Genomic DNA, 27,658 nt, shown 5'->3' with positions numbered 1-27,658 from the left:
TCTACCACGTATTAATCCTTTCCTCTTTGTCCCAAATTCCCAAGTGCAAATGCAGGCCCAAGCTCTTTAAATCATCTTTATCTTTGGATTTCCAGATTTTTCCATTTTATCCCATTTTTAATCGATCCATGAGATGCCTGTTTACAAACTATGATAATCATGGAGTGAATGAAGAATAACACCCACTACTGCACAACTAGAATTCCAAGGGGATGAATTGGAGTTACGGTTTTCTGACTTGACACTAAACGCTTGATACTTGATTTTGCTGTCTGATGGCAAATCTGAAAAGTAATAATAATAGCCTACGTTTGTTGAGCACTGTGGACCAGATACTGTTTCAAGCACTCTCCACACATCAATTCATTTAATCACATAACAGCCCTGTAAGAGAAGTTCTGCTATAATCATTCTATTTCACAGTTAAAAAAAAAAAAAAAAGGTGTAGAGAGTTTAAGTAGTTTGGCTAGAGGAGAGCCACACACGGAGCCAAGTGGGGTCTCTTAACCACTGTGCCACACAGCCTTTTACTTCCCCACACTAACCATTTTTACATCTTTTTTCTGATTTAAGAAGCAGAAGTCCCTTTCTAATAATGACCCATGTCTGTTTTATATTTTCACTCCCAAACTCCTTCCAACAACCCCTCCAATTGCCAGAAAACCCTCAGTGGCTTTCCCTTTCCCACCTAATTATTTTTTGTTACTATATTTGTCCCTTATCCGTCAGAAGCCTGCTGGAATAGAAAACATTCACTGAGACTTCACAGTAAGTGGAAAACTTACACTAAGACATTATGATTAAGACAAAGTGAGTTTTCCAATATATGACCTTAAATTGGAGCTCATATCATTGTCAAAGGAAACCTGACCACTGCGGGTGTGGGTACGATTCCTACACTACTCAGCCTGGAATGTCCAGGAGTGATTCGCACTCACCCCTGTCTGTGGACCACCTCCCATGGAAGTCAGCAAACCCCCTCCCCCGCCCGCTTCCTCGGTGACTGTTATTTCTAAGCTGCCAACACTGCTCCTGTATTATCTACATTCTAACTTCATGGGAAGGGCTGTGGTGACTTTCAGGAAAGTGAATAGGAAGTTGCTTTTCTAAACAGCCTGACAGCTGAGGGGAGGCAGCAAGACTATAAGAAGTCTGCGTTGCACAGACGGCAGTAAGCTGGCTGTGTCACAGAGGAGATGGTAAGTTCATTTCTCTTTGCTATGGGAAGTGGTTGGGTTGAAGTGGTTTGGAGCTGAGTCAGGCAGGTAAAGCTTCCGAAAATGAGGAAGAGCCGTAATCATGGAGCTTTATGTTGAGCAGCCCTTTAGAGTTTGTAAGCATTTCAAAACCTGCTGTCCACTTTGACCCTCCCAACATCCTTGTGAGTTGCTATGTCCACGTTACAAATGAAGCTGCTGTGTCTTACAGAGAGGCTAGGTGTTTTGCCTAAGGTACACTGTTAGGCTTGATGTTGTCTGGATCTGAACTTCCGTCCTCTGACTCGACAGCTGCTGTTTTTCCTAGCAGGGCTTACAGGGACTCTCTTGGAGCAAACCTTGGTTAACCCTCAACCCCCTTCTCCAGGATTGCTGTTCTATCTGGGTTGAATGCAAGGCTGAGTAAGTGCCTTGGGACAAGACTACAGTTTAATGTTTTCTCATCCCCAGCTCACCTATTTCTTTCTCTGAGCCCTAGGAGTCTGCTGGGACTAATATGGAGTATTCACACAGTTCCCATTTCTGCCTCAGCTCTCAGTCCTGTTAGTGACTCAGTTTCCTCATCTATAAAATGGACAGAATAATAGTACTCTACTTTGTAGCATCATTGTGAGGATTAAATAAGTTTACACTGAAAAGCATTTATTTAGGTCTGAGCCTGGCACATAGTTGTGGATTAGTAAACATTAGCTGTTATTGTTAGGAGAAAGAGAAAATTCTTGGGGTTTAGTGGGATTTGGGATCCAGGGAAGATCCAAGGAAAAAGGTTTTCTTGAACTCATTAACATTATCCTAGATAAGACACACATAGAGTTTTACCCTCGACTTACGAGGCATATCTCATACAGTCCTAGGGTCTACAATCCTGCAGTCTGTGGCTAGAGAGGAACCAGACTGTCCCTGTTTTTGATCCCCTTTGTATGGGATACCAGAAGAAAGTAGCACTTATACCCAATTCACTCCATCTCTTTGCTTTATTATAGTACAGTTTTCAAATACTTGTAATGAGGATTTTCCAGGTTGGGGAGAATAGGGATAAAAGGACGATGAAAAGAAGAGGAAGGAATTTGAGTATGTCCTGAGTCTGAACTCCAATGATGTAAGAACATGGTTTACTTTTGTCTTATCTCTTGCAAAATTTTCCTGTATTGGTCAACTTAAATGAATGAACAGTTCTTTCTTTCTTCCGTCTATTCTCTTTGGGATCCTCCTCTGTTTTAGAGGAATGTTAACAGATTGAATCATGGAGTTCTTTGAGATTCTGACAAAAGGTACAACTCCTTTTCCCAGATGAAAATGCAGACATCCACATAAACACTGAGCTTTATGGATAACTGCAGGGAGTCCCCAGACCTCCATGTGGGTCCCCAGTTAAGAACCCCACCCTTTCACCTCCTATGCTTTAAGCTCAGAAGTTCCTCTGCTGGCATCCTGAAACTAACCTGGAACTCTGCAATGAAGTGCTAAGAACTCCAGCCCTGGAATTGTTTTGAATATTTCAATGACAAGACCTCTTCCTTTGCCCTTGAGCACATTTGTCTCTTGGGATTCCGGAACCTCCAACTCTGTGTGAAAATTCAACTTCAAGTTCAGAGTGGCTTCAATTAACCCTAGGACCTGAGGAAAGATGTTAAAGTTTCACTGGTGGGGTGTTTTCAATCAGATGGATCTCAGAGTTGGGGGAGCGCTAGACGGGGAACTTACAGTTAAATTATGCCAATGTTAGTCAGGGTGTGAGTGGACTAAGAAGTAGGTCTGGATTCATTTCCATTTATACCTTTTAACCATCTTAGGTCTGTTGATTCTAGTTCTTACTCTTCCTTCCATTACCTATTTTTCAAAATGTAATTAAATTGTTCACACTCTCCTGGGCTGGCTGCTAGCTCTTAGAAAGTGCAGTTTCAGAATTTTGTAAGTGGAAGCTTATTAATCAAACCCTCAAACATCACAGTGACTTACTACATAACAGGCAGTACTGGGAAAAGAGTCTGGACCTGACCTTAGAGGGTAGGCACATGATGTTTCATAAGTGGAATTTATTATTACATTGTCTTCTAAGTGACTCATTTCTCTGTTTGAAAAGCACAACAGAAATTTTATAAAGTCAAATACACAAAATGAATCCTTTATATTTGTAGAGATATAGCTCAGCCATGGTCCAAATGGCTTAAAAAATCTTTTAAGTATGCTACTTTATATTTAATGCTAATATTTCATCCTAAATAATGGTGATCAGGAGTCTAAATACATATATATGTGTGTATATATACATATATATACATATATATATATATATATATATATATATATATATATATGCTTTGATTCTTAGTGTTGATGTTGTCCTGGGTTCCTTCCTGTCTTTATTTCTATTTGCTATTTGGCTTATAGACCTCTTTGTTTCACTGTTTTATTTTCTGCCTTTAGGTTGAGGCCACTAATATCTGTGCTATATTACCACCATCACCCATAAACTTAAGGGAAATAATATGATATCAGTTGTACTGCCTTGAAAATCTAGACTCTGCCACCAACAAGTTGTATAGTTCTGTCTCTTCAATGACTCTCGTATCTGCCTTCCCCCTTTGTATTCTCATTGACCCTCTTTAATTTCCTTTCTTTCCCATAAGAAATTTCTAAGATAAAACAGACTGATTTTGTAGATATTATAATATCCAACATTTGCAAATATTTATTCGGTGCCCCACCATGCACCTAGCAGTGTGCTAGAAGTATATGTAAATAAATGTTGAAGAGAAATCATTTGTTTAAAACCACCTGTAGACTTGCTGCTTTTTAATTTGAAAGACTACAGATTATAATATTACCTCAAATTATAAAAAAGAAACACCATCGTTAGATGCATCTATTCAGGACGCTTCTCTCTTCAAAACCCTGGCAATTGGATCCCTTCTGCAACTGTCATTTCAAACTCATAAGATCTGACTCCAGACCAGCTTCTTTTCAGCTAACCTCTAGGACTTCCCAATTTTCAGCAGCAATCAGACCACATCACTATCTCTCTTAAAATCTACTTGCTGCCCCATTTGTCTTGCACTTAGAACAAAAAGCTCACCCCCTTGTTTTAGTTCCTAAAGCCCAGAGTGATCTGTCCCCAGCTTCATCTCGTACTCTTCCACCCTTGCTCATTCCATTCCAGCGACACTGATGTTTTCATGTTCTTTGAACACTCCACATTTTCCTTCCACCTTAAAGCCTTCACATTAGCATTTCCTTCTGCCTTTAATGCTTTTCCTCATGCTTCTCACTGGTTTCTTCTGGTCATTCTGCTCTCAGCTTAAATGCCACCTTTTTAGAGAGGTCTTCCCTGACCTCCCTCCCTGTCTAATATAACCACCCCGTCACTCTATCACATAACCTGGCTTTAATTCTCTACCTAGCACTTACCACTGTCTTCTATTTTTTATGTTTACTCGTTCAGTACTGTTGTGTATATATTGGTGTTTGTTTCATTGTCTGTCTTCCACAGAATGTACATTTCATGAGGAAAGGAATCGTGTCTTCTTCTACCATTTTAATTGCCAGTGCCTATAACAGTGCCTGACACATTGTAGGCACTTAATAAATCGATAGTTATTGAAATAAATAATGGGAAAGAACACAGGCCATAACAAGGGCATGCCTATCTTGGGGTGCGGAGGAAGGGATTGGTAATAGGGAAGGCTCCTTTGAGGAGGAGACTCTTGGACTTTTAGAGCTAGGCACCCACAGAAGGAGAGGGTGCTCTGGGCATAAAAAGAACATGGGGAACATACCGTGCATTCTGGAAAGTACAAGATGTCTTGTCATAAATGCACCGTAGAATTGCGGTGGGGGCAGGGTGTAATTGAGGAGTAATGGCAGGAGATGGGACTAGACAAATAGGAAGAAGCCTCATCTTGAAGAGCCTCACAGTGTCATCTTAAGGAGCTGGTATGTACTGCTCAGGGAGTAGGAACAGCTGATGGGTTTTAAGTAGTGAAGCAATATGATCAGATTTTGTGTTAGGAATATCATTCAGACAGCATTAGAGATAAAGAAATGGAGATGGGTAATCTTGAGAAGAAGAGACCAGTGAGAAGATGATTTCTCTGGTCCAGGAAGGAAATGATAATGTCTGAATTAGTGCTGCAGCAATAAAGTGGAAATCTGGAGAATGGCCAGGTATCTCACCAGAAGGTAAAGTCAATAGGATTTGATGGCAGATTGATGTGAAGGGATCCTTGGTCTTTCCTCCCTGGTCCCACCTGATGGAAGACTTCAGGGTCTCTGTGGGCAGGTAGGTTATGGGGCTTGGGTCAGTGATACTGTCTGTTCATAAGAACATGCATCCCTTATACGAGCCTTCTTTGGTGCTGGAGCCTTTCAAAGGGACACACCCACTCCAGAGAGTTACATGGAATTTGCCTTCACCTCTCCCTCTTCTAAGAGCTGCCACTATTTGATGCTTCTCCAGGCTTTCCTGAGACACACCAGCTATGGCAGGTCCTGATTCCCCCACTTCTCCTCCACTTATCCCCATCTGCCACCCGCATGGAGTTAAGTGAGTGAGTCCTTCTCCTTTGTTCTCTCACATGGGATGCGAGCCATCATGCCCCTTGTTTCTCTCATACTCAAAGACAATGAGGCCAAGTGCCGAGAACATATTTTTTTGCACAGCCGTATTATACTCTTCTACCTAATCATAATACACTTTTACATTTGATACGATCACTGCTGTAACCATATTGTACTTAGTTCTAATTATCACATATTTCTCCAACATTTTCCCATTCAGCACGCCTCTATCTTACTTTCAGTCATTCCCTTGCCATTTTTCACTTATTCATTCATTCATCTATAACATATTTATTAACGATTAAGCATCTTCTCTCTACTGTGGCTGGGATTCAGACATGAGTAAGTCATATCCCTTGCCCTGAGAAGCCTCTGCCAGCAGCTGCCTCCAGCTGTGTGTGCTCATATGTTTGTTTTGCATTTGGATTGCAGACTTCATGCTCAGGAGGAAAGTCAGGGATGGAGATGCTGATAGAGAGCCACTGGCAAACAGATGACCATAAGGAGGCCCTAGGAAAGCAGAAGAGTGATAAGAGAACAGGGCCAGGGAGGTAGGAACCCAGGGAATCTCCACCTCTATCTCTGCAAGAGGGTTGATGTGGATTCAAGAGAAGACTCAGAACAGTTGCTCAAGATGTCAGAAAAGAATCAAGAGAAGAACCAAGGGAAGCATTTTAAGCAAAAGGAAATAGTAATATTTATTGCTGCAGAAAGGTCAAGGAAGATAATGATGGAAAGACTTCATTGGGTTTGGTAATTAGGATGTCAGGGGTAAAGTCAGCAGGAGCAGTTTTGTAGTCTGGTGGGACTGGGGGTTGGAGAGGAAAGGAGAGGCAAGGAACTTAAGAAAACTGAACTGTAAAGGAAGGAGAGAAATCAGACAGGACCTAGGCAGAAGACAGAGGGTCTAGGGAGGGACATTGTAGGTTCTGCCTCTAAAAGTGCAAGGCTGTGGTCTACAACATAGACAGGAGAACAGAATCACCTTTCTTTTTTTTTTTTTTAATTTTTTTCATATCTTTATTGGAGTACAAATGCTTTACAATGTTGTGTTAGTTTCTGCTGTACAACAAAGTGAATCAGCTATATGTATACATATATATCCCCATATGCCCTCCCTCTTGAGCCTCCCTCCCACCCTCCCTATCCCACCCCTCTAGGTGGACACAAAGCACCGAGCTGATCTCCCTGTGCTATGCAGCTGCTTCCCACTAGCCAGCCATTTTACATTTGGTAGTGTATATATGTCCATGCCACTCTCTCACTTCATCCCAGCTTCCCCTTCCCCCCGCCCGTTCCCTCAAGTCTGTTCTCTACATCTGCGTCTTTAATCCTGCCCTGCCACTAGGTTCATCAGTACCGCTTTTTAAATTTCATATATATGCGTTAGCATACGGTATTTGTTTTTCTTTTTGACTCACTTCACTCTGTATGACAGACTCTAGGTCCATCCACCTCACTACAAATAACTCAATTTCGTTCCTTTTTATGGCTGAAGTAATATTCCATTGTATATATGAGCCACATCTTCTTTATCCATTCATCTGTTGATGGATATTTAGGTTGCTTCCATGTCCTGGCTGTTGTAAATAGTGCTGCAATGAACATTGTGGTACATATATCTTTTTGAATGATGGTTTTCTCAGGGTATATGCCCAGTAGTGAGATTGCTGGGTCATATGGTAGTTCTATTTGTAGTTTTTTAAGGAACCTCCATACTGTTCTCCATAGTGGCTGTATCAATTTACATTCCCACCAACAGTGCAGGAGGGTTCCCTTTTCCCCACACCCTCTCCAGCATTTATTGTTTGTAGATTTTTTGATGATGGCCATTCTGACTGGTGTGAGGTGATACCCCATTGTGGTTTTGATTTGCATTTCTCTAATGATTAGTGATTCTGAGCAGCTTTTCATGCATTTGTTGGCCATCTGTATGTCTTCTTTGGAGAAATGTCTATTTAGGTCTTCTGCCCATTTTTGGACTGGGTTGTTTGTTTTCGTGATATTGAGCTGCATGAGCTGCTTGTACATTTTGGAGATTAATCCTTTGTCCATTGTTTCATTTGCAAATACTTTCTCCCATTCTGAGGGTTGTCTTTTCATTTTGTTTGTGGTTTCCTTTGCTGTGTAAAAGCTTCTAAGTTTCATTAGGTCCCATTTGTTTATTTTTGTTGTTATTTCCATTACTCTAGGAGGTGGGTCAAAAAGGATCTTGCTGTGATTTATGTCATGGAGTGTTCTGCCTATGTTTTCCTCTAAGAGTTTTATAGTGTCTGGCCTTACATTTAGGTCTTTAATCCATTTTGAGTTTATTTTTGTGTATGGTGTTAGGGTATGTTCTAATTTCATTCTTTTACATGTAGCTGTCCATCTTTCCCAGCACCACTTATTGAAGAGGCTGTCTCTTCTCCACTGTTTATTCTTGGCTCCTTTGTCAAAGATAAGGTGACCAAATGTGCATGGGTTTATCTCTGGGCTTTCTATCTTGTTCCATTGATCTATATTTCTGTTTTTGTGCCAGTACCATACTGTCTTGATTACTGTAGCTTTGTGGTATAGTTTGAAGTCAAGGAGCCTGATTCCTCCAGCTCCGTTTTTCTTTCTCAAGATTGCTTTGGCTATTCGGGGTCTTTTGTGTTTCCATACAAATTGTAAAATTTCTTGTTCTATTTCTGTGAAAAATGCCATTGGCAATTTGATAGGGATTGCATTGAACCTGTAGATTGCTTTGGGTAGTATAGTCATTTTCACAATATTGATTCTTCCAATCCAGTTGCATGGTATATCTCTCCATCTGTTTATGATATCTTTGATTTCTTTCAACAGTGTTTTATAGTTTTCTGAGTACAGGTCTTTTGTTTCCTTAGGTAGGTTTATTCCTAGGTATTTTATTCTTTTTGTTGTGATGGTAAATGGGATTGTTTCCTTAATTTCTCTTTCTGATCTTTCATTGTTAGTGTATAGGAATGCGAGAGATTTCTGTGTATTAATTTTGTATCCTGCAACCTTACCAAATTCATTGATTAGTTCTAGTAGTTTTCTGGTGGCATCTTTAGGATTTTCTATGTATAATATCATGTCATTGGCAAACAGTGACAGTTTTACTTCTTTTCCAATTTGTATTCCTTTTATTTCTTTTTCTTCTCTGATTGCTGTGGCTAGGACTTCCAATACTATGTTGAATAACAGTGGTGAGAGTGGACATCCTTGTCTTGTTCCTGATCTTAGAAGAAATGCTTTCAGTTTTTCACCATTGAGAATGATGTTTGCTGTGGGTTTGTCATATATGGCTTTTATTATGTTGAGGTAGGTTCCCGCTATGCCCACTTTCTGGAGAGTTTTTGTCATAAATGGGTGTTGAATTTTGTCAAAAGCTTTTTCTGCATCTATTGAGATGATCATATGGTTTTTATTCTTTAATTTGTTAATATGATGTATCACATTGACTGTTTTGGGTATATTGAAGAATCCTTGCATCCCTGGGATAAATCCCACTTGATCATGGTGTATGATCCTTGTAATGTGTTGTTGGATTCTGTTTGCTAGTATTTTGTTGAGGATTTTTGCGTCTATGTTCATCAGTGATATTGGTCTATAATTTTCTTTTTTTGTGATATCTTTGCCTGGTTTTGGTATCAGGGTGATGGTGGCCTCGTAGAATGTGTTTGGGAGTGTTCCTACCTCTGTAATTTTTTCGAAGAGTTTGAGAAGGATAAGTGTTAACTCTTCTCTAAATGTTTGATAGAATTCACCTGTGAAGCCATCTGGTCCTGGACTTTTGTTTGTTGGAAGATTTTTAATTACAGTTTCTGTTTCATTACCTGTGACTGGTCTGTTTATATTTTCTAATTCTTCCTGTTCAACCTTGGAAGGTTGTACTTTTCTAAGAATTTGTCCATTTCTTTCAGGTTGTCCGTTTTATTGGCATATAGTTGTTTGTACTAGTCTCTTATGATCTTTTGTATTTCTGCAGTGTCAGTTGTAATCTCTCCTTTTTCATTTCTAATTTTATTGATTTGAGTCCTCTCCCTTTTTTTCTTGATGACTCTGGCTAAAGGTTTATCAATTTTATTTATCCTCTCAAAGAAGCAGCTTTTAGTTTTATTGATCTTTGCTATTGTTTTCTTTGTTTCTATTTCACTTATTTCTGCTCTGATCTTTATGATTTCTTTCCTTCTTCTAATTTTGGGTTTTCTTTGTTCATTTTCTAGTTGCTTTAGGTGTAAGGTTAGATTGTTTATTTGAGATTTTCCTTGTTTCTTGAGGTGAGTTTGAATTACTATGAACTTCCCTCTTAGAACTGTTTTTGCTGTGTCCCATAGGTTTTGAATCATAATGTTTTCATTGTCATTTGTTTCTAGGTATTTTTTGATTTTCTCTTTGATTTCTTCAGTGATCTCTTGGTTATTTAGCAGTGCACTATTTAGCCTCCATGTATGTGTGTTTTTTTACTGTTTTTGTCCTGTAATTGATTTCTAATCTCACAGCATTGTGGTCGGAAAAGATGCTTGATACGGTTTCAGTTTTCTTAAATTTTCCAAGGCTTGATTTGTGACCCAAAATGTGATTTATTCTGGAGAACGTTCCATGTGCACTTGAGACGAAAGTGTATTCTTCCACTTTTGGGTGGAATGTCCTAAAAATATCAATTAAGTCTATCTGGTCTGTTGTGTCATTTAAAGCTTGTGTTCCTTATTTCTGTATGGATGATCTGTATATTGGTGTAAGAGCGGTGTTAAAGTCCCCCACTATTATTGTGTTACAGTCGATTTCTCCTTTTATGGCTGTTAGCATTTGCCCTATGTATTGAGGGGCTCCTATGTTGGCTGCATAAATATTTATAATTGTTATGTTTTCTTCTTGGATTGATACCTTGATCATTATGTAGTGTCCTTCCTTATCTATTATAACAGCCTTTATTTGAAAGTCTATTTTATCTGATATGAGTATTGCTACTCCAGCTTTCTTATGATTTCCATTTGCATGGAATATCTTTTTCCATCCCCTCACTTTCAGTCTGTATGTGTCCCTAGCTCTGAAGTGGGTTTCTTGTAGACAGCATATCTAAGCATCTTGTTTTTGTATCCATTCAGCCAGTATGTGTCTTTAGGTTGGGGTATTTAATCCATTTACATTAAGGTTATTATTGATATGTATGTTCCTATTACCATCTTCTTAATTGATTTGGGTTTGTTTCTGTGGGTATTTTTCTTCTCTTGTGTTACCCGCTTAGGGAAGTTCCTTTAGCATTTGTTCTAGAGCTGGTTTGGTAGTGCTGAATTCTCTTAGCTTTTGCTTGTCTGTAAAGCTTTTGATTTCTTCATTGAATCTGAATGAGATCTTTGCTGGGTAGAGTAATCTTGGCTGTAGGTTTTTCCCTTTCATCACTTTAAGTATGTCCTGCCACTCCCTTCTGGCTTGCAGAGTTTCTGCTGAAAGATCAGCTGTTAACCTTATGGGGATCCCTTGTATGTTATTTGTTGCTTTTCCCTTGCTTCTTTTAATATTATTTCTTTTTATTTAATTTTTGATAGTTTGATTAATATTGTCCTGGTGTGTTTCTCTTTGAGTTTATCCTGTATGGAACTCTCTGTGCTTCCTGGACTTGATTGACTCTTTCCCTTCCCATTTTAGGAACGTTTTCGACTATAATCCTTTAAATATTTCTCAGATCCTCTGTTTTCTCTTCTTCTTCTGGGACCCCTATAATTCAAATGTTGGTGCATTTAATGTTGTCCCAGAGGTCTCTGAGACTGTCGTCAATTCTTTTCATTCTCTTTTCTTTATTCTGCTCCCTGGCAGTTATTTCCACCATTTTAGCTTCCAGCTCATTTATCCGTTCTTCTGCCTCAGTTATTCTGCTATTGATTCCTTCTAGAGTATTTTTTCATATCAGTTATTGTGCTGTTCATCACTGTTTGTTTGCTCTTTAGTTCTTCTAGATCCTTGTTAAATGTTTTTTGTATTTCCTCCATTCTGTTTCCAAGATTTTATATCATCTTTACTATCATTACTCTGAATTCTTTCTCAGGTAGGTTGCCTATTGCATTCATTTATTTGGTCTTGTAGGTTTTTACCTTGCTCCTTTGTCTGTAACATATTTTTTGTCGTTTCTTTTTCTTTTTTTTTTTTTTTTTTTTGATGGGTGGTGCTGTATTCCTGCCTTACTGGTTGTTTGGCCTGAGGCGTTCAGCAATGGAGTTTGAAGGCAGGTGGATAGAGCTGGGTCTTGGTGCTGAGATGAGGACCTCCAGAAGGCCTCAGTCCGATTAATATTCCCTGGGGTCTGAGGTTCTCTGTTAGTCCAGTGGTTTGGACTCAGAGCTCCCACCACAGTAGCTTGGGCCCGACCTCCAGCCTGGGAACCAAGATCCCACAAGCCGTGTGGCGCAGCAAAAAAAAAAGAGAAAAGAAAAGAGAAAAAAAGGAGCAATACAATAAGAAAGAATAAAAAACAAAATAAAATTAGAAAGATAAAAAATTTATTAGGAAAAATAAAAATATAATTGAAACAACAGCAACAAGGTAAAAGAAAACCACAACAGAAAAAAGAAAAAAAAATGAAAAGAGGGGAACAAGCCCAAAAGAGCAGAATGATAGGAAAGTATAAAGAATGAAATAAAATTAGAAAAAGAAAAGATTTATTAGAAAAAATAAAAATATAAATGAATCAACAATGAATCAACAAGGTAAAACAAAACCCCAATCTAAAAGAGGAAAAAAGAAAAAAAAAAAAGCCTTGGCTATGGGGGGCAGAGTTTAGGTGGGGGTGAAACTTAGGCAGGGGTGGGGTTTAGGGGTGGGTGGGGCCTAGGCTCAGGACCCATGCAGCCAGAAAAGGCCTTGGTGGCAGGGCCTAGCAGGGTGACGTTCAAGCACGGGGCGGGGCCTCTGCTTAGGACCTGTGCAGAAGGGGAGAGACAGCACCGGAGTGTGGAGTTGCCCAGTTTGGAGGCAAGGTCCTGGGTGAGGGTGTGTGGGTGCCAGTCCTGTCCTGCCTCCACTTCTCCTCCCTCCTCACTCCCTGCAATGTGCCACGTCCTACCTGGTTGCTGGGGGTTCCTCCCGTCCCCTTAGGTGTCCGTGGTCCCCCACTGGTGCCTGGTAGGTGCCCTAGTTGTGCAGAGATGCGAATTCCATATCCTCCTAGTATGCCATCTTGACTCTGCCCCTCCCCCAATCGCCTTTCTATGGTACCATTCCTGCCAACTTTGTAAGCCACCCAGAATGCTGGCAGCCATGGGATTCCTACTGGCATTTACTACCTCTTTGTATGCAAAGGTTGAGGGAAAAACACTTCTGGCTCCTTCTACTTTGTCTCTGCCTCTCTCTTCACCCTGCAATCACTTTTAGTCATTTGAAAAGTAAAATTAAAGATTACCACGGTGCAAAGCAGCCTTCATGAAGGTTTACACAGGCACAGGATGTTATTCTAATGACCCCATCTCAGACTCCTTCCCAGTGACTTCCAGTTTGAAGCAGGTTGCCAAAGAACATTAAGGTAAAAATTAGCAGAGCACACAGCTGCTCCTCCTAGAGAGGCATTTCCTGCTGTTTCAACACGTAACTTGTTTAGTAACAAACACCAGGACAGAATCCTTAACTCTTCACCAATGTAGACCCCTGTCCTAAAGATGACACTGAGAGCAGGGGCAGATGTGAGAAGGCTTACCCACCCCAAGGAAGTTTCAGAGGGAAATTATTACTCGAATGAAGATTTTTAAGCATCATTCATCCTCCACACCCACACACAAAACCCTTGTCATTTGCCAATGAGTCAAGGTGCTGCCTTACAGTTAACACAGAGATTTGAACTTGGGGTCCATGAACCTTCTGAAATTGTCTAAAAAGATGCAAGTCTGCAATTTTTTAAAAAAGAATCCTGACTATGGCTTTTATCAGACTTTCAAAGGAGTACACGAGTTCTGTGAAAATAAGAATCACTGTGTTAAGCCAACATGCATTCCGGTGCGGAAGCTTCGGCAAATCATCTAAATTCGCTGAGTCTCAGTGATAGGCAGTGATGGTGGTCCCATCTCGAGCATCCATGGTCCAAAAGACCTGCTGAAGAATGCTGGAGAAATGCCTAATTGATTTGGAGTAATCTTTACGGTTTCCTACAGCTCTCAAACATTCTATGAGAGGTGATTCTTGGTATTTGATTTTAGAAAACAGAAAAGTATGGTCAGATTAAAGCAGGGGACACACAATGACTTGCATTTTCCTTTCTTAGATATTGTGTCTTGACCAGAAGCACTTACCAGTCCTCTAAAACCTTAAAATGTTCAAAACTAGCACTCTGTCTCTCTCTCTCTCTATTTTGTTTAAACCAAACCATACTGAAAAGTTTAAACAAACAAGTTAAACCATAAAACAGCTCTGTTGGGATGGTGGGAGGAGTTGGAAATGGAGACAGGGAATAGGAGCCTCATCTGGTCATTGTCCCAACACACTTCCTTGAGCTGGTCCCAAAGCCAGAGAAACCCCTAGAAATACTCTCTACAGGAAGAAAACCACTTTCTAAGGGCACAGGAAGAGCACCACTAGATTAAAAACACTGCGATCCTCCTCCAATCTACCCGAGAAGAAACGCAGTAGAGTTTCAAAGGCAAATACTGAGGTCTCCTTCATTAGGCTACACTACTGTGCTCTTCACCAGCAATATTTTTGCTTCTGTACCTCCAAAAAAATTCTGAAAAACTAGATAACCTCTTGAACCTTTCTAAGTGGAGAGCTAAAATTTTAGCTCTCCACTTAGAAAGGTTTTTTCATCATAAGTTTTTAAATAAAAGATGGAATTTCCAGTACATTATAAAGATTGGCCTTTTACAGTAAATAAATATAACATCATTTCCTAGAATTTATCCAATGGAATAAAATACCATCGTGATCTGATAACACTTATCACTTAAAAAAACATAAACTAGTTTCTAATAGTAGGGAATTTTATATTATTCATTTTCTCTTCTTTAATACCTATTTCTATTTCACTTCCTCTACAGAATTTAAATCTAATTCATTTTTAAGGTTAAAGTATTTTATTGATCACTATATCATACTTCTTTACACAAATAAAAACATAATTAAGTTGAAATGCAAAAGATGCAATTTTCTGAAACCATAAATCTCTGCTAAATTTTTCACCTTTTTGATTGAGTTAGCATGACAATTACTTTTAGTACACAATTAAATAAAATAGCATAAACATACTACAAATTTTGATAAGTAATTTAAACTTCCCTATTTAAAATGCTGTTGAAGATGCATCTCTACATGAGAAGAGGGGCTTTTACCCTATTCCTGTAACCTTGTATGAATATTATTTATTGATACAATCAAACGAGTTCAGCATCAATTCTATTCCTAAATTTTGTTTTTTGAGGATTTTTAAGCATTAAGGACTTTTATTCATATGACTAAGTAAATGGAAATGGAAGCTTATTATAGCAATGCCTCTCAATTCTTTGAATTCCTTCCAAGTTTCATGTCCCAAATTACATAGTGATGAATTATCAACATTTAGTCAATGGTCTAGAATCTGACAACTTAAGTGGGTCTTCATCAAAGCTGATGAAAAGAGAGAAATGGAAACCACTGGACTTGAAACAGATTTGTTACACTATCATTTGAAGCATTCAAGTTGTCAAGATCTAAACCAATATTTTGGATGGTCTCTGTTTGGCACACCCACTGATGTTTTTTACATACAGAGGCAAGGCCTAGTGATAAATAAGAGTCAAGCTATAAAAGGTATGATTTCTTTTATAAAATGGGAGAAGGACACATTTGTAGGCAGATTGGTTTTAGGAAAGTGCACATGTTGGAGTTCAGAATCTGAACACAGATTTACTTAAATCCTCCTTGTTTGTGTACCCCTTGGGAAGCCAGGCTCATTCTGGTTTAAAGATTTCTGCCGTAGAACCTGGCATGGTACTCTTTGGGTACTGAATAGAAATATGCTGCTAATAATAGCTGGTGATATAATACAATCCACAGAGAACTCCATGGGATTAAGTTTCCACTAAGGAATTATCACCATACTTCCTGTGCAAATAAACAGCACCATAAATCATAACATTATGATACTCCCAGTGTTTGATAATAGGTCCTGCAGAGGCCAGTTGATTAGTGCCCTAGTTCATAAGAACACAAAATATGCCTGCTTATTTTAAAGACAATATTCAGAAATTCCTAGATGGAAAAGTGCCAGGCTTCTTATACAAAGATAACCCCACTATCTGGGAGACTTGCACTGATTTGTGTTGTATCCACCTCACTGTCTGGTCTGGCTGTAGTCAACAGTGTATATGCACTGTGCACGTGCACACACACACTACCACCACCCCCCCTCCCCATACAGCCTACATCATCCATCTCTGGAGCCCAGCTGTGGCAATTGAGAATTTCTATATGGGAAGGGTTTGGGGTAGCAATCTGGCTGGAAGAGCAATAAAGCTTCAGTTGCAAAGCAAACGCACAATTTTTATGTTGGTGGTTATATTAGGGTAGCTCTGGATGAGTACAAATGCGGCAGCTAGGCTTGGTCATGTCACATATTCTCTCACTGACAACAACGCAGCATGGATTTGAAAGCCTGGAGGTTTACAAAAGTAAAAAAGTAAAGTGGAAAAACCTCTTGTTTCAAAGTCAGGCTCTGCTTCTGTCCTTTTGAATGTTACTTTAGACTCTTCAACCTTCAGTATTTTCATGTGTAACATGAGGGTGTTGGATGAACATTTACAGAACTTATTTGTCTAAAAACGCTTTAAAAATGGTAATAGATTTGATGAAATCCCAACAGAAGGGAGCTCATGAGAAATCATACTTGCTATAGATCCAAGGAAAATAAGTTTATTATTCATATATTAATAAAAATTAAACATATATGTATGTATACATGTATACATTAAGCATTGGATAATATTATAGCTATATGCTGAAATGATAAAGCAAGAAAAGAAAACATAGATCAATAATACAGGATAGACGACATAGCACAGCACAATTAGTTGATGCCCTGTGCATCAAAGTATAGGTCAGACAACTGTGTGGATCATAGAGTTTCTGTGTGACTTCCTATTAATCTTGGGTATGGCATACCAGTTCTTAAAGGGAGATTACTGCATAATAATAATGACAGTGTTTTTTTACATAAATATTACAAAATATGTCAGAAAAGCAAATACTAGTGGCACAAAGTAGTTACTCAATAAATATTTGTTGAATGAATGAAGAAATGAATTTTGTCCTGAGCCTTGGTGCAGTGTCCAACTGGGGTAGGACTCAAGCAGAGCAGTGAGAAATAAAAAGGGAGCAGAGGGCTTGAGCCACCCCCTAATGGAAACAGGCAGGATTGTAACTCAATACCATGATTATTAACTAGAATTTTTTGGCCACACTGATTGCACATGGATACTAAAAGGAAGTTTTCTTTTCTTATTACAGGCCAGCTGCCTAAAAGCCATCTGGAACTGGAGATTTCAGAGAGTGGTCTTCAGAACCACCCAACTCTTTTGCTTCAGTGCCCTGATCTCTGGTAAAGTTTATGCTAATCCTTCACCTGGCCCTCAGTGATTAGGGTAACTTCTCCAAGTGGGAGAAGTTAAGGATGGTAGCCGGTTGTTGTAAGGTATTAGAAAACAGTTCAAGCCCAGATTCCTGGAGGAAAAATGCACCCGACACCATCCTATTGGTAGAAAAGGCTTCAGTAAGAACGTAAACAGATATACCCAGGGCCAACTTATCCATTAGACTCAATAGACACAGGCCCATGTTACTTTTAGGGACCCACAAAAATGCTTTAATTTCTTTAAAAATCATTTCCTTCTAGGCCCAACAAAAATGTTTTAGTGTATAATACTAATATGTTCATCTTTATACCAATGCAGTTATAAAATACAGTTTTTAATATTTTATTATTGAGGAAGGGAACTCCAAAGGCAAAATTGCCTAGAGTCCATGCAAGCCAATATGCAGCCCTGGTGACATCAGAATAAAGTCTTCAGGCAAAAAAATGCCACAGAGGTGCCTGTGAGGGAGGGACAGATGGAAACGACCCTCTTGTGGGCAGCAGAGAAGAAGGTTGAATAGGAACGAGACTTTATAAACAGGAAAAAGAGCCATTTCCAGGTTTGATTGCTTACATTGTACACCTCTTCACATGGGAACTGGCCTCTTCTGGCTGGGGTGAGCTCCCACCGGCTAGGATAACAATACCTCGCATCATAGTGCCCTTTATACCTTTAAGGGGCACATTCTTTATTTCATTTGAGTTCACAAACATCTCTTTAAAAGGCCTGTTTTAAGCCCTATGTTAACAAGTGAGTAAGCAGAGATGGAGGAAGTAGAGTAATTTATCAAAGGGAAACGGCCCAGAGCAGTGGGATGAGTGTAAGATTGCAAACCGGGAGATACAATGAGCCTTTGCCACATACCTGTTGTGTTTCACCCAACAAGTATGGAGAGAATGCCTGTTAAGTGCCAGGCTCTGTGCTTGGTGTTAAGAATCCAGAGGTAAAAAGAGACCACCATCAGGATTCAAAATCTAGCACATGCGACCCATGTCATATAGACAGATGCTGCAATACCTGGCAGTAAGGGAGGTGGAGACAGAGAAGGGTGCAGTGGGAGCTGAATACCAAGCCCACCTGGAGAAGTCAGGAAAGTAGGGGAGGAAAGTTACCACGCTAAGCGGGCAGGGCAGCCAGAAGAGCAGGAAGAGCACGTGCAAAGGCATGGAAGTGGGACTTAACGTTTTGCTAAAAAAGTAAATATGGTGGGTGATGAGGCTGGACCAGCAGGTAGGTGCCAGATCATAAAGCATCTTACTTTCCATGTGAAGAGGTAGCACCTGGAGATATGAGGCAGCCACTGAGACATTTTCCATGTCATTTACTTTGGGCTTGGGCAAATTATTTAATGTCTCCTCCATTTATAAAAGGAGAACATTAGATGACCTCTACGGTCCCTTCCAACTCTGGTATCTTATGATTCCAGATCTTGAATACCAAGGATCCTCAGAAGAGGACACTTTCTTATTCCATCTTCATGTATACTTTCAAGTAAAAGATGGAAACCACTCTTTTTCCTTCAAACAACAGATTAGACATAAAACAGTCATGTTTTTGGTATCTGTCTTCTCGTCCAACTCATCTGACTACACAGAAGTGTACTTATGCTCACAATCTCCTTCTCATTAGGGGTGCTAACCTGACCCACACTTTCCTTTCCTTAGAGCTAATTAACCAGAAAGAAGTGGCAGCGTGGACCTATCACTACAGCAACAAATCATATTCATGGAATTATTCCCGGGCATTCTGCCAGAAGTACTACACGGATTTAGTAGCTATCCAGAATAAAAATGAGATTGCTTACCTCAATGAGGCCATACCTTACTACAGTTCTTACTACTGGATTGGGATCCGAAAGATCAACAACCAGTGGACCTGGGTGGGAACCAGAAAGACTCTCACCGAGGAGGCTGAGAACTGGGCTGACAACGAGCCCAACAACAAGAAGAACAATCAGGACTGCGTGGAGATCTACATCAAGAGCTCGTCAGCCCCTGGCAAGTGGAATGACGAGCCCTGCGGGAAAAAAAAGCGGGCGCTGTGCTATACAGGTAGGGCCTTCTCTGCACTGAAATCTGACTGTTTATTAAAAAAAATGCCTTCCCTGCTTCGTTAATATAGCCCCTGAGTCAATAGCATTGAGTCTCAAAGTCAGGGACATGAAAACAAAGAGTAAACTGTCAATCAAGCAGCATTATTGAGCACCTTGAAGAATATAAGCTCAGGATTAGAGAAAACTGGGCTTCTGAAGCCAGAAGGAAATTTTAAATATCATCCGGTCCACCCTTCTGGAGAGTGGAGAATCAATGTATTGATTGATTTCATCTAATGTATAATTGATGAAATAGATGCTCAGGAAATTTGTCTCCTAAAATTTATGTCCAGAGCTTTTTTGTACCACTGTGCCCTAGAATAAGAGACTGTGTAAGTTGAGAGGGAACTTGGCCTTGCCTCTAGGAGATACAGTTGTAACTAATACCTATCGAACATCAGTACGTTCCAGGCATTACTATTAGTTCATGTGTCGTTAGTCCATTTAGTATTAGTTGCATTTAGTCCTCATGAGAGGCTCATCAATCAGCTCCTTCTGCTGCCCTCATTTTGCTGATGAGGGAAAGGCTCAGAGCTATTCAAGAACCTGCCCCAGATTCTGAGTTCCTTGATGATGGAGCCAGTTTCAAACTCATGTTTACTCCAAAGGTGGTATTTTTAGCCACATATGCGATCACACTCTTTGCTCAACATTCTCAGGAGGCAATTTGAGAACATGACCAAGGGTGACAGTGCTTTACAGATTTCCTTCAACAACAACATATCTCCAGGTCCATTGGACTTTGGTAGGGGACGAGGGGTGAGGAAAGGGAATAGGTAACTGAAGGTGAGATCCTGTGAGTATATTTGATTCTCCACTCTCCAGATTCCAGAGTAAGCAGACCTGCGTGAAAGCTTGGTCTTCCTGTGGTCATGTGCCTCGTGCCAGAACTCATTCCATCTTTCTGATGTGGCTTCCCATCCAGAGGAGCCCACCTTGCCCTGGGTAGCATACAAACACTGTAGCTAGGGAGAGTATGGACTGCCCTGGGCAAGAGAGTCCTGAATACTCTGAAGCTTCTTCTTCAATAAATTGTCTTACAGAAGCCACCCACACTCTGCTATATATGTTCTAAATTTGTTAGATTATAAACACCTCCCCTCAGAAGCCCTCAACAATAATGGAACAGAATACAGAGTATAGAGTATTCCCTGTACTTTCTCCCTCTCCTCATACAGCCTCCTGGCTGAGGGGAAACATATCCATACACGCGTTGTCATGTAGTCAGAGCTCATTTTACAAATAACTTATTCTTATATTTAATAAATAAAATAATGACCTGTTCTTTAGAGGCCAGGACGGACGTTACGAGAGGGTTATCTCACCCTACTGCTCTGTCAGTCAGCTCCCTACCCTTCCTGGGCTATGCCTTCCTACAACTGTCCTGATCAGATTATCTTGGCTGCCACGAGGTGTTCCAATATGCCACTTCTTCCCCTCCCCACTCAAACTTCAGCCTCCATATCTGCAAGATTGTCTTCCTCAACAAAGCTTGCGAGGAAGAAAAGAGATTGAAAATTACTGGCATGAATGATAATGAACAAGGCCACTCCCCTAGCCTGCAACAACGGCAGGCGTCACTAACTGGTACAATTTCACCCGAACACAGTTGGCTTCTACCTCCGCTAATACAATACTCTAGGCATTGATTGCCATTTTGCCATCCAAGATGTAACGAATGTAGGGAACTATCAGTTCTCTGTGGGAGATAGATGAGAAATAGATAGGTACACTACGCTGCAACAAGAAAACTAAGCTGGAATAATTCCCTAAATGTCAGGATTGCTTAGACCTCGGAACAAGGTGTCAAGGAAAAAAAAAAAAACGATTGATTCATTGAATCACCATTATGTTCTTTCCTGGAGATCCAAGAAATAGATAAGTTATTAACCTGCCTGGAAACCCTGAAATGGAATAGAATACAGAACATTGGCTGTTTTTCCATTCCTAGAGTTCTGAGATCCTGAGGAAGCTACAGTCAGGACAAAATTTTTATGCTCCGAGAGCATAGGGCAGGCAGGTATTACTGTAAGGCACTGATGGGTCAAGGTGAATAGGGTGGAAGACATGGACCAAACTTCTATTTAGGAGCTCCTGTTGCTTCCTGCATCTTCTCTTCACCTGGAACCCTTCCCAGTGGTTCAGTGCAGCTTCACCAAACTCACTGGCTGCCATGGGAACTTCCTGCTGTAGAACACTGCATGGCTTAGAGAGCTACAGCATCTCAGGGTTAAGAGGGACTATAGAGACCAAATAGCACAACCCGCTATGTGACATATGGATTTCCTCTTGTGATAGACCCCAGTGTGGACCAATGGTTGGCTGGGCTTAGGAAACACCACCAGAAAAGAGTGCAGCCACAGACCTTGCTCCCAGCTATGACCTCATCAATAAAAACACTCTCAGTGCTTTCATGGTATCAATTCTAATACTAATCGACCACCAAGGGCATTGTGCACACACCCTCAACAAGTCTCTTACAGGAGAAACTCTGCCCCTTCTCTGTGCTGTCACCCAAGTGGCATAGACTTAGTGAGGAGGGCCTGGCAGGCCAGTCATCTCTGTACCATCTAAATCTGGCATATGTAGACTTGTAACACAGCTCCCCATAAGGTCATTTGTCCTTGACCATGAGTAGGTCTTAAACATCTCATTCAGTTCCTCTGCTCCTCCGCCATGTGGTGTCGGGCATAGACTTAAAACAGACCAAAGGAGGAAGGGCTTTGGCCCTAACATTGGGCAGGTTGGGCTCAAAGAAGTAACTTGCCTGAGGTCACATAATATTAGGGAGTGGATTCTGACTATGTATGCAAGACCCCTGCCACCCCTGGTTCCTAACCTCCATGCTGTGATATTTGTCATAGGAGTTTCCGTAATAATACAACTCTATGAACCCTCTTAGTTAAAAGCCACACCCTATTTTGTACCACACAGAGGAGTTTCACGGTCTACCCATGTATTGGCGGCTCCATTTGTCCCTCTGTGTCCACACATGGCAACCCCTCTTCGGGCAACACTAAATGCAGCCTGAAATAGAAGCCAGGGAATGCTCCAGCAGGCTCCGACAGTGTCCTTCACAGGGAACAAGCTGGCTCTCCAGGGGATGCTGGGGTTTTTCTGTTGTCTGGCTAGATCAAGCTTACCCAAGTGGGACTAAGTCTGTGACTTGGAATAAGAATCCAGCTTTTCTTCCCACCTCCTGGGAACGCCCATGATTCTGACCCTTCTGTATCCATGCAGCCTCCTGCCAGGATATGTCCTGCAGCAAGCAAGGAGAGTGCATTGAGACCATCGGAAACTACACCTGCTCCTGTTACCCTGGATTCTATGGACCAGAATGTGAATATGGTGAGGCCCCTATTTTGTTGATAGCACTGTGGTTATTGGTCTTGTGCTAGAGGCGATGCCAGGAAGAAAATCATGTTGGAGTTGCTCCAGTGAGTAAAGGCTAGTCCTAGGGCCTCTCTCTACCATCTGTCAGTCTGCCTCACTCAAATTGTCAGAGACACACACTCTGGGTTAAAACACTTTATTCTTAGAGAGAGCATTTCCTCCCCAAATCTCAAAAGGTAAAAGGGAAATGAAAAGGCAGTAAAACAAAGAGAACTCTTTCAGGCTAATTTTGCTTGTTGGGAATAAAAACCAGTGAAAGAGTGATTATTTCCCAAGATGCAGCCAATACAAAGCTAAAGATGAACAGGTTGTGTTAGAATTCCAGGGAGGTTGGTTTAGGTGGGTTATACAAACAGTTCAGCTTGTAGCAAACCTGACATTGTCTTTCCACTTGCAAAGAAAGAAATCAATATTTCGTCCCCACAGTCACAGAGTGTAGCGAATTTGACCTCCCTCAACACGTGCTCATGAACTGCAGTCACCCTCTGGGAAACTTCCCTTTCAACACAGAGTGCAGCTTCCACTGCGCTGAAGGGTACACACTGAATGGACCCAGCAAACTGGAATGTTTGGCTTCTGGAATCTGGACGAATACGCCTCCACAGTGTGTAGGTATGTAGACCCAGTTCTTTCCATCTTCACTCACAACTAGAATTTCAGAGGGGAGAACAAGCTCCCCCCATTTAAAAGACAAGGGAAATAATGAGGATCTACATGAGATAGGAAATTCTGCTTAGGACTATTACCCGTCAACCAGAGTAACACTAATTTTAATTTTCATGATTTTGTATCTGTGGAGTGAGGTAGTCAGTTTAGCTCTTGATTATCAGGCAAAAGCAATACAAAAGGGTCCTTCTCCCTTTGTTAATTGCAAAGTGAACAGAGTACAATAATGATTTAGGGGTTGGGTATTATTAATTTGATAATTTTACCTTGCTTCTTTAAAAAGTAAACAACAAAAGGATGCTTGGATCTTTCCAAACAGCTATTGAAATTACCACTTAACCATCAAAGTTCATCACCTGCCTGACACTTTGGGAAGACGTAGACAGCTGTTGCAGCATCTTCAGGCTTCCAAGGTGCTAGGCATAATCTAAGGTCTCATGCCATTGTTCTGTGGTTGTTTTCAGCTGTCCAGTGCCCACCCCTGAGGTCTCCTGAGCAAGGAAGCATGACCTGTTTCCACTCTGCAAAAGCATTCCAGCACCAGTCCAGCTGCAGCTTCCGTTGCGAAGAGGGATTTACATTAGTTGGGCCAGAGGTGGTGCAATGCACAGCCTCGGGGGTGTGGACAGCCCCAGCTCCAGTGTGTAAAGGTGAGTTTCAGGCAGTTGGGGATGTATAACGTCCACTGTACCTGGTTCTTGCTGCGAGCACAGATGAAACTGGCTAGCTTATGGAGAAACTGGCCTGAATCACCACAACTTGACTCTCCTTTCACCTACCACTCAGCTAGATTGTGTTCATCTGAGATAGGAAAAGAGTGTCAGTCTCTAGAAAAAAAAAAAAGAGGCTGATTTTACTACTTATTTTAAACAAAATTTAAAAGTCCTCCTTTCCCCCAAACTCACTGCCCTCAAGCAATTTCAGAACGACCTCATTCATAAATTTCACGTAAGAGGGAAAGGGTAGCATCTACATCTGTAAGTAGACACTAGAAGACCTACCAGGACAGGTTTATAGCAGTAAAGGGAATAAAGGACATTAGAAAAATCTTGAAGGGGTCTTTTATTTTAAAGAGATTTAGGTCCCCCTGAAGCCTGGTACTACATACAAGTCTGGACAAACATCACTAGGGTCTCCTGAACCTTGCAGATTCCTAGTGCCACCTGGATTTCCAGAGGTGGTTTCACCATTGCTCTCTAGCTGTGGGCATGGTTTTTCTCCTTCCTCAGTACCTTTCTCTCTGTCCTTGGTTGTTCTCTCCAGCTACGCAGTGTCAGCTCCCGGAAGCCCCTAGCAAAGGGACCCTGGACTGTGTCCACCCCCTCACTGCCTTTGCAATGGCTCCAGCTGCAAATTTGAATGTGAACCTGACCATCGAGTGAGGGGCTGGGACACACTCTGCTGCACTGGCCCTGGCTGGGGGACTGCACCCTTGCCAGCCTTCGAGGGTAGGATTTTTCATTAGCAGCCCCCAGTGCACCGGGAAGGAGTCACAACACAGTGGAAAGATCAAGGGCTCTTAACGTCAGGATGACCTCCTCCAGGCTCTGGCACTGAAACAGGTTGTCCAACGTCCGGGGGGCATGGTTTTCTCCTCCATGAAATGAGCTACGAATTGCAAGGAGCTTCAATGAGGATGAAGTATATAAAAAGTATACAATTCAATAGCTTGTATAACGTACCTCGCAGACAGCCTTTGTTTCTGCCTCTTTTTTCCCTCCCTGCCTCATTGGTGTATAGAAGCTGTGGGTCAGTGTCCTTCCTATACTTCAGATGGAGTCAGAACAGTGGCTACTAGGACACAGGGAGAGATTGCTCCTCATAGCCCTCAGTGGTAGCCTTTGACAAAGGATCAAAGGAACACTGCATTGAAAAAGAGGTTGTGACACAATTCTAGGCAGTTGGCTAATACCACAAAACTGAATTCCGTGTAATTACCTCACACCTTCATCTTATAAAGCAAAAATGGGGACTAAGATGGGGGGAAATGAAATGTTGGATTAGGGAATTCCCGGGAGACCTGGATTATTAAACCCAGCTCTACTACTGTCTACATATAAGACCTTAGGAATGTCACTTAAAATTTCTGGACCTCACTTTTCTCATCTGCCAAGTAAGCGAGAAACACTAGAGGGTCTTTGGTTCTTAAATGCCCTGATTCTGTAAAAAACAGAGGTCTAAGTTCGCAGTGTACAGGTAGTCTTTATACTCTGAAAAACTCCAGGAGTATCCTGGAGATGAAATGCTTCGTCAAGGAAGAGCAGGAGGAAGCCAGTCTTTATCAGAACTGAGGTCACTCGGGGCTTAATTGTGCTCAGGAACTGACCTTGGGCTGCACTCACTTGGCAATTGAAGTCTGATTAGGATGACATCCTGTGTTCAAGAGACAAGGCTCTTTCAGGATCATTTTATAGGGCTCGGTATTAGAGTGCCAACAATAAGCTATGTTGTTCCAGCTTTTTCCTTAAAAGTCCAGTCTGTTCTATATCTCCTCCTTCCAGATCCAATTTCACAAATATTGCCAATAAATATTTAAATAGCACCTTCAATGTTCGAAACACTGCCAGGCTCTGGGAATACAACTCTGGACGAATGACACCAGCCTCAAGGAGACTGCGGTCTAAGGGGCAGAATTACAGTAATGCATGAACAGCTCAACAACAGGGGCTGTGGGAGCACACGGGAAGAGCTTCTAGCCCGAGCTGGGGTGGGTAGGGAAGGCTTCTTAAGGAAAGTGACGTCTACGCTGAGACTCGAAGGGCAGGTGAGTGATCCAGGTAAAGAGGGGCATGGCAAGGTGTTCCCGGCAGATACCTCTTTTCGAAAAAGGAGGATTTAGGGTTCTGCATATACTGACAATGTGGGTTGAAAAGATGGAGCATCTCTCAAGGGGCTCTTCTGAGAAAGAATTGAGCCCTTCTACTGCCCAGTATCAGACTATCACTTTTTCCATTTAGCCATTGCCTGTGAACCTCTGGAGAGTCCTGTGCATGGAAGCATGGATTGCTCCCTGTCTTCGAGAGCGTTTCAGTACAACACCAACTGTAGCTTCCGTTGTGCTGAGGGTTTCACACTGAGAGGAGCTGGCACAGTTCGATGTGCTGATTTGGGACAGTGGACGGCGCCAGCCCCCGTCTGTCAAGGTACTGTGACAGCAGAACGTTGCTTCCATGCCTCTCAGCTTATTCAAGGCATCAGCATGTGCATTGAGTTCCGTCATTCATTTATTATTCAAACATTCACTAAGACTCTACTGTGTTCCAGGCCCTTTGTGTGGGCACTCGGGATGAAGTGGTGAGTGAGGGCAGTCTTAGGCATGTGTTCATTACAGTATTCTGAAACGCAAGGCATGGACTGACATGGATGTCGTGAGTTGGCATGAAGGAAGGAGGGGCTGGGAGGAAAGAATTATGCATGAGGAACAGCATGGAACAGTGGAAGGGTAATGACAAGACATTTAGTCCAGTTCTGTCATTTCCTGGCAACAAGCTTTTTGGTCTCTCTGAAACTCAGTGTCACCTGCAAAATAAGAGTACTATTATCTCCCTTACCCACCTCACTACTGGTTGTGGATTAATGTGTGTAAATGCAAGCTTAAAAATGCTACGAGGGACTTCGCTTGTGGCACAGTGGTTAAGAATCCATCTGCCAATGCAGGGGACACAGGTTCCATTTCTGGTCCGGGAAGATCCCACATGCCACAGAGTAAGTCTGTGAGCCACAACTACTGAGCCTGCGCTCTAGAGCCCGCAGGCCACAACTACTGAGCCCGTGCACCACAATTACTGAAGCCTGGGCGCCTAGAGCCCATGCTCCACAATGAAGAGTAGCCCCCGCTCGTTGCAACTAGAGAAAGCCTGCGCAGAGCAACGAAGACCCAACACAGCCAAAAATAAATAAAATAAAATAAATAAATTTATTTTAAAAAACTGCTATGAGCTTTACAAATGTAGGTAAAATAATGATCATAACATTACCTTGTAAATCATGTGTCTCTGATCTGATTTTACAAAGTGATCTCTTTTAAATAGTTCATGTGCTTAATATTTCGCTCTTGAAGAACTGAGGCATAGGGAAGTCATGAAGATTATTTTTTTTACAAGAGGTACCCCACAAAGAATTTATGTCCCAGAAGTGAAAATATTGGCATTTCATGTGAGATC

At 41.3% G+C, this 27,658-nt stretch overlaps 1 protein-coding gene across 1 annotated transcript in view; it reads left to right on the top strand.

Annotated features, from left to right (window-relative positions):
* Positions 1-1,122: 1,122 nt before the first annotated feature.
* Positions 1,123-27,658, top strand: part of SELP (selectin P) — a 45,482-nt gene continuing 18,946 nt past the window's right edge. Inside the window, exons 1-7 of the mRNA XM_007172490.2 lie at positions 1,123-1,199; positions 17,220-17,310; positions 19,009-19,395; positions 22,677-22,784; positions 23,256-23,441; positions 23,960-24,145; positions 26,453-26,638. Of these exons, the coding sequence (XP_007172552.2) occupies positions 1,197-1,199; positions 17,220-17,310; positions 19,009-19,395; positions 22,677-22,784; positions 23,256-23,441; positions 23,960-24,145; positions 26,453-26,638 (1,147 nt within the window). The 5' untranslated portion in view covers positions 1,123-1,196. The remainder of the gene's footprint in view (positions 1,200-17,219; positions 17,311-19,008; positions 19,396-22,676; positions 22,785-23,255; positions 23,442-23,959; positions 24,146-26,452; positions 26,639-27,658) is intronic.

This window comes from Balaenoptera acutorostrata, chromosome 1, assembly GCF_949987535.1.
Source record: "Balaenoptera acutorostrata chromosome 1, mBalAcu1.1, whole genome shotgun sequence".
In the NCBI taxonomy this organism is placed as follows: domain Eukaryota; kingdom Metazoa; phylum Chordata; class Mammalia; order Artiodactyla; family Balaenopteridae; genus Balaenoptera; species Balaenoptera acutorostrata.
Note: the sequence above shows the minus strand (reverse complement) of the source record. Positions and strands in the feature narration are given on the sequence as shown.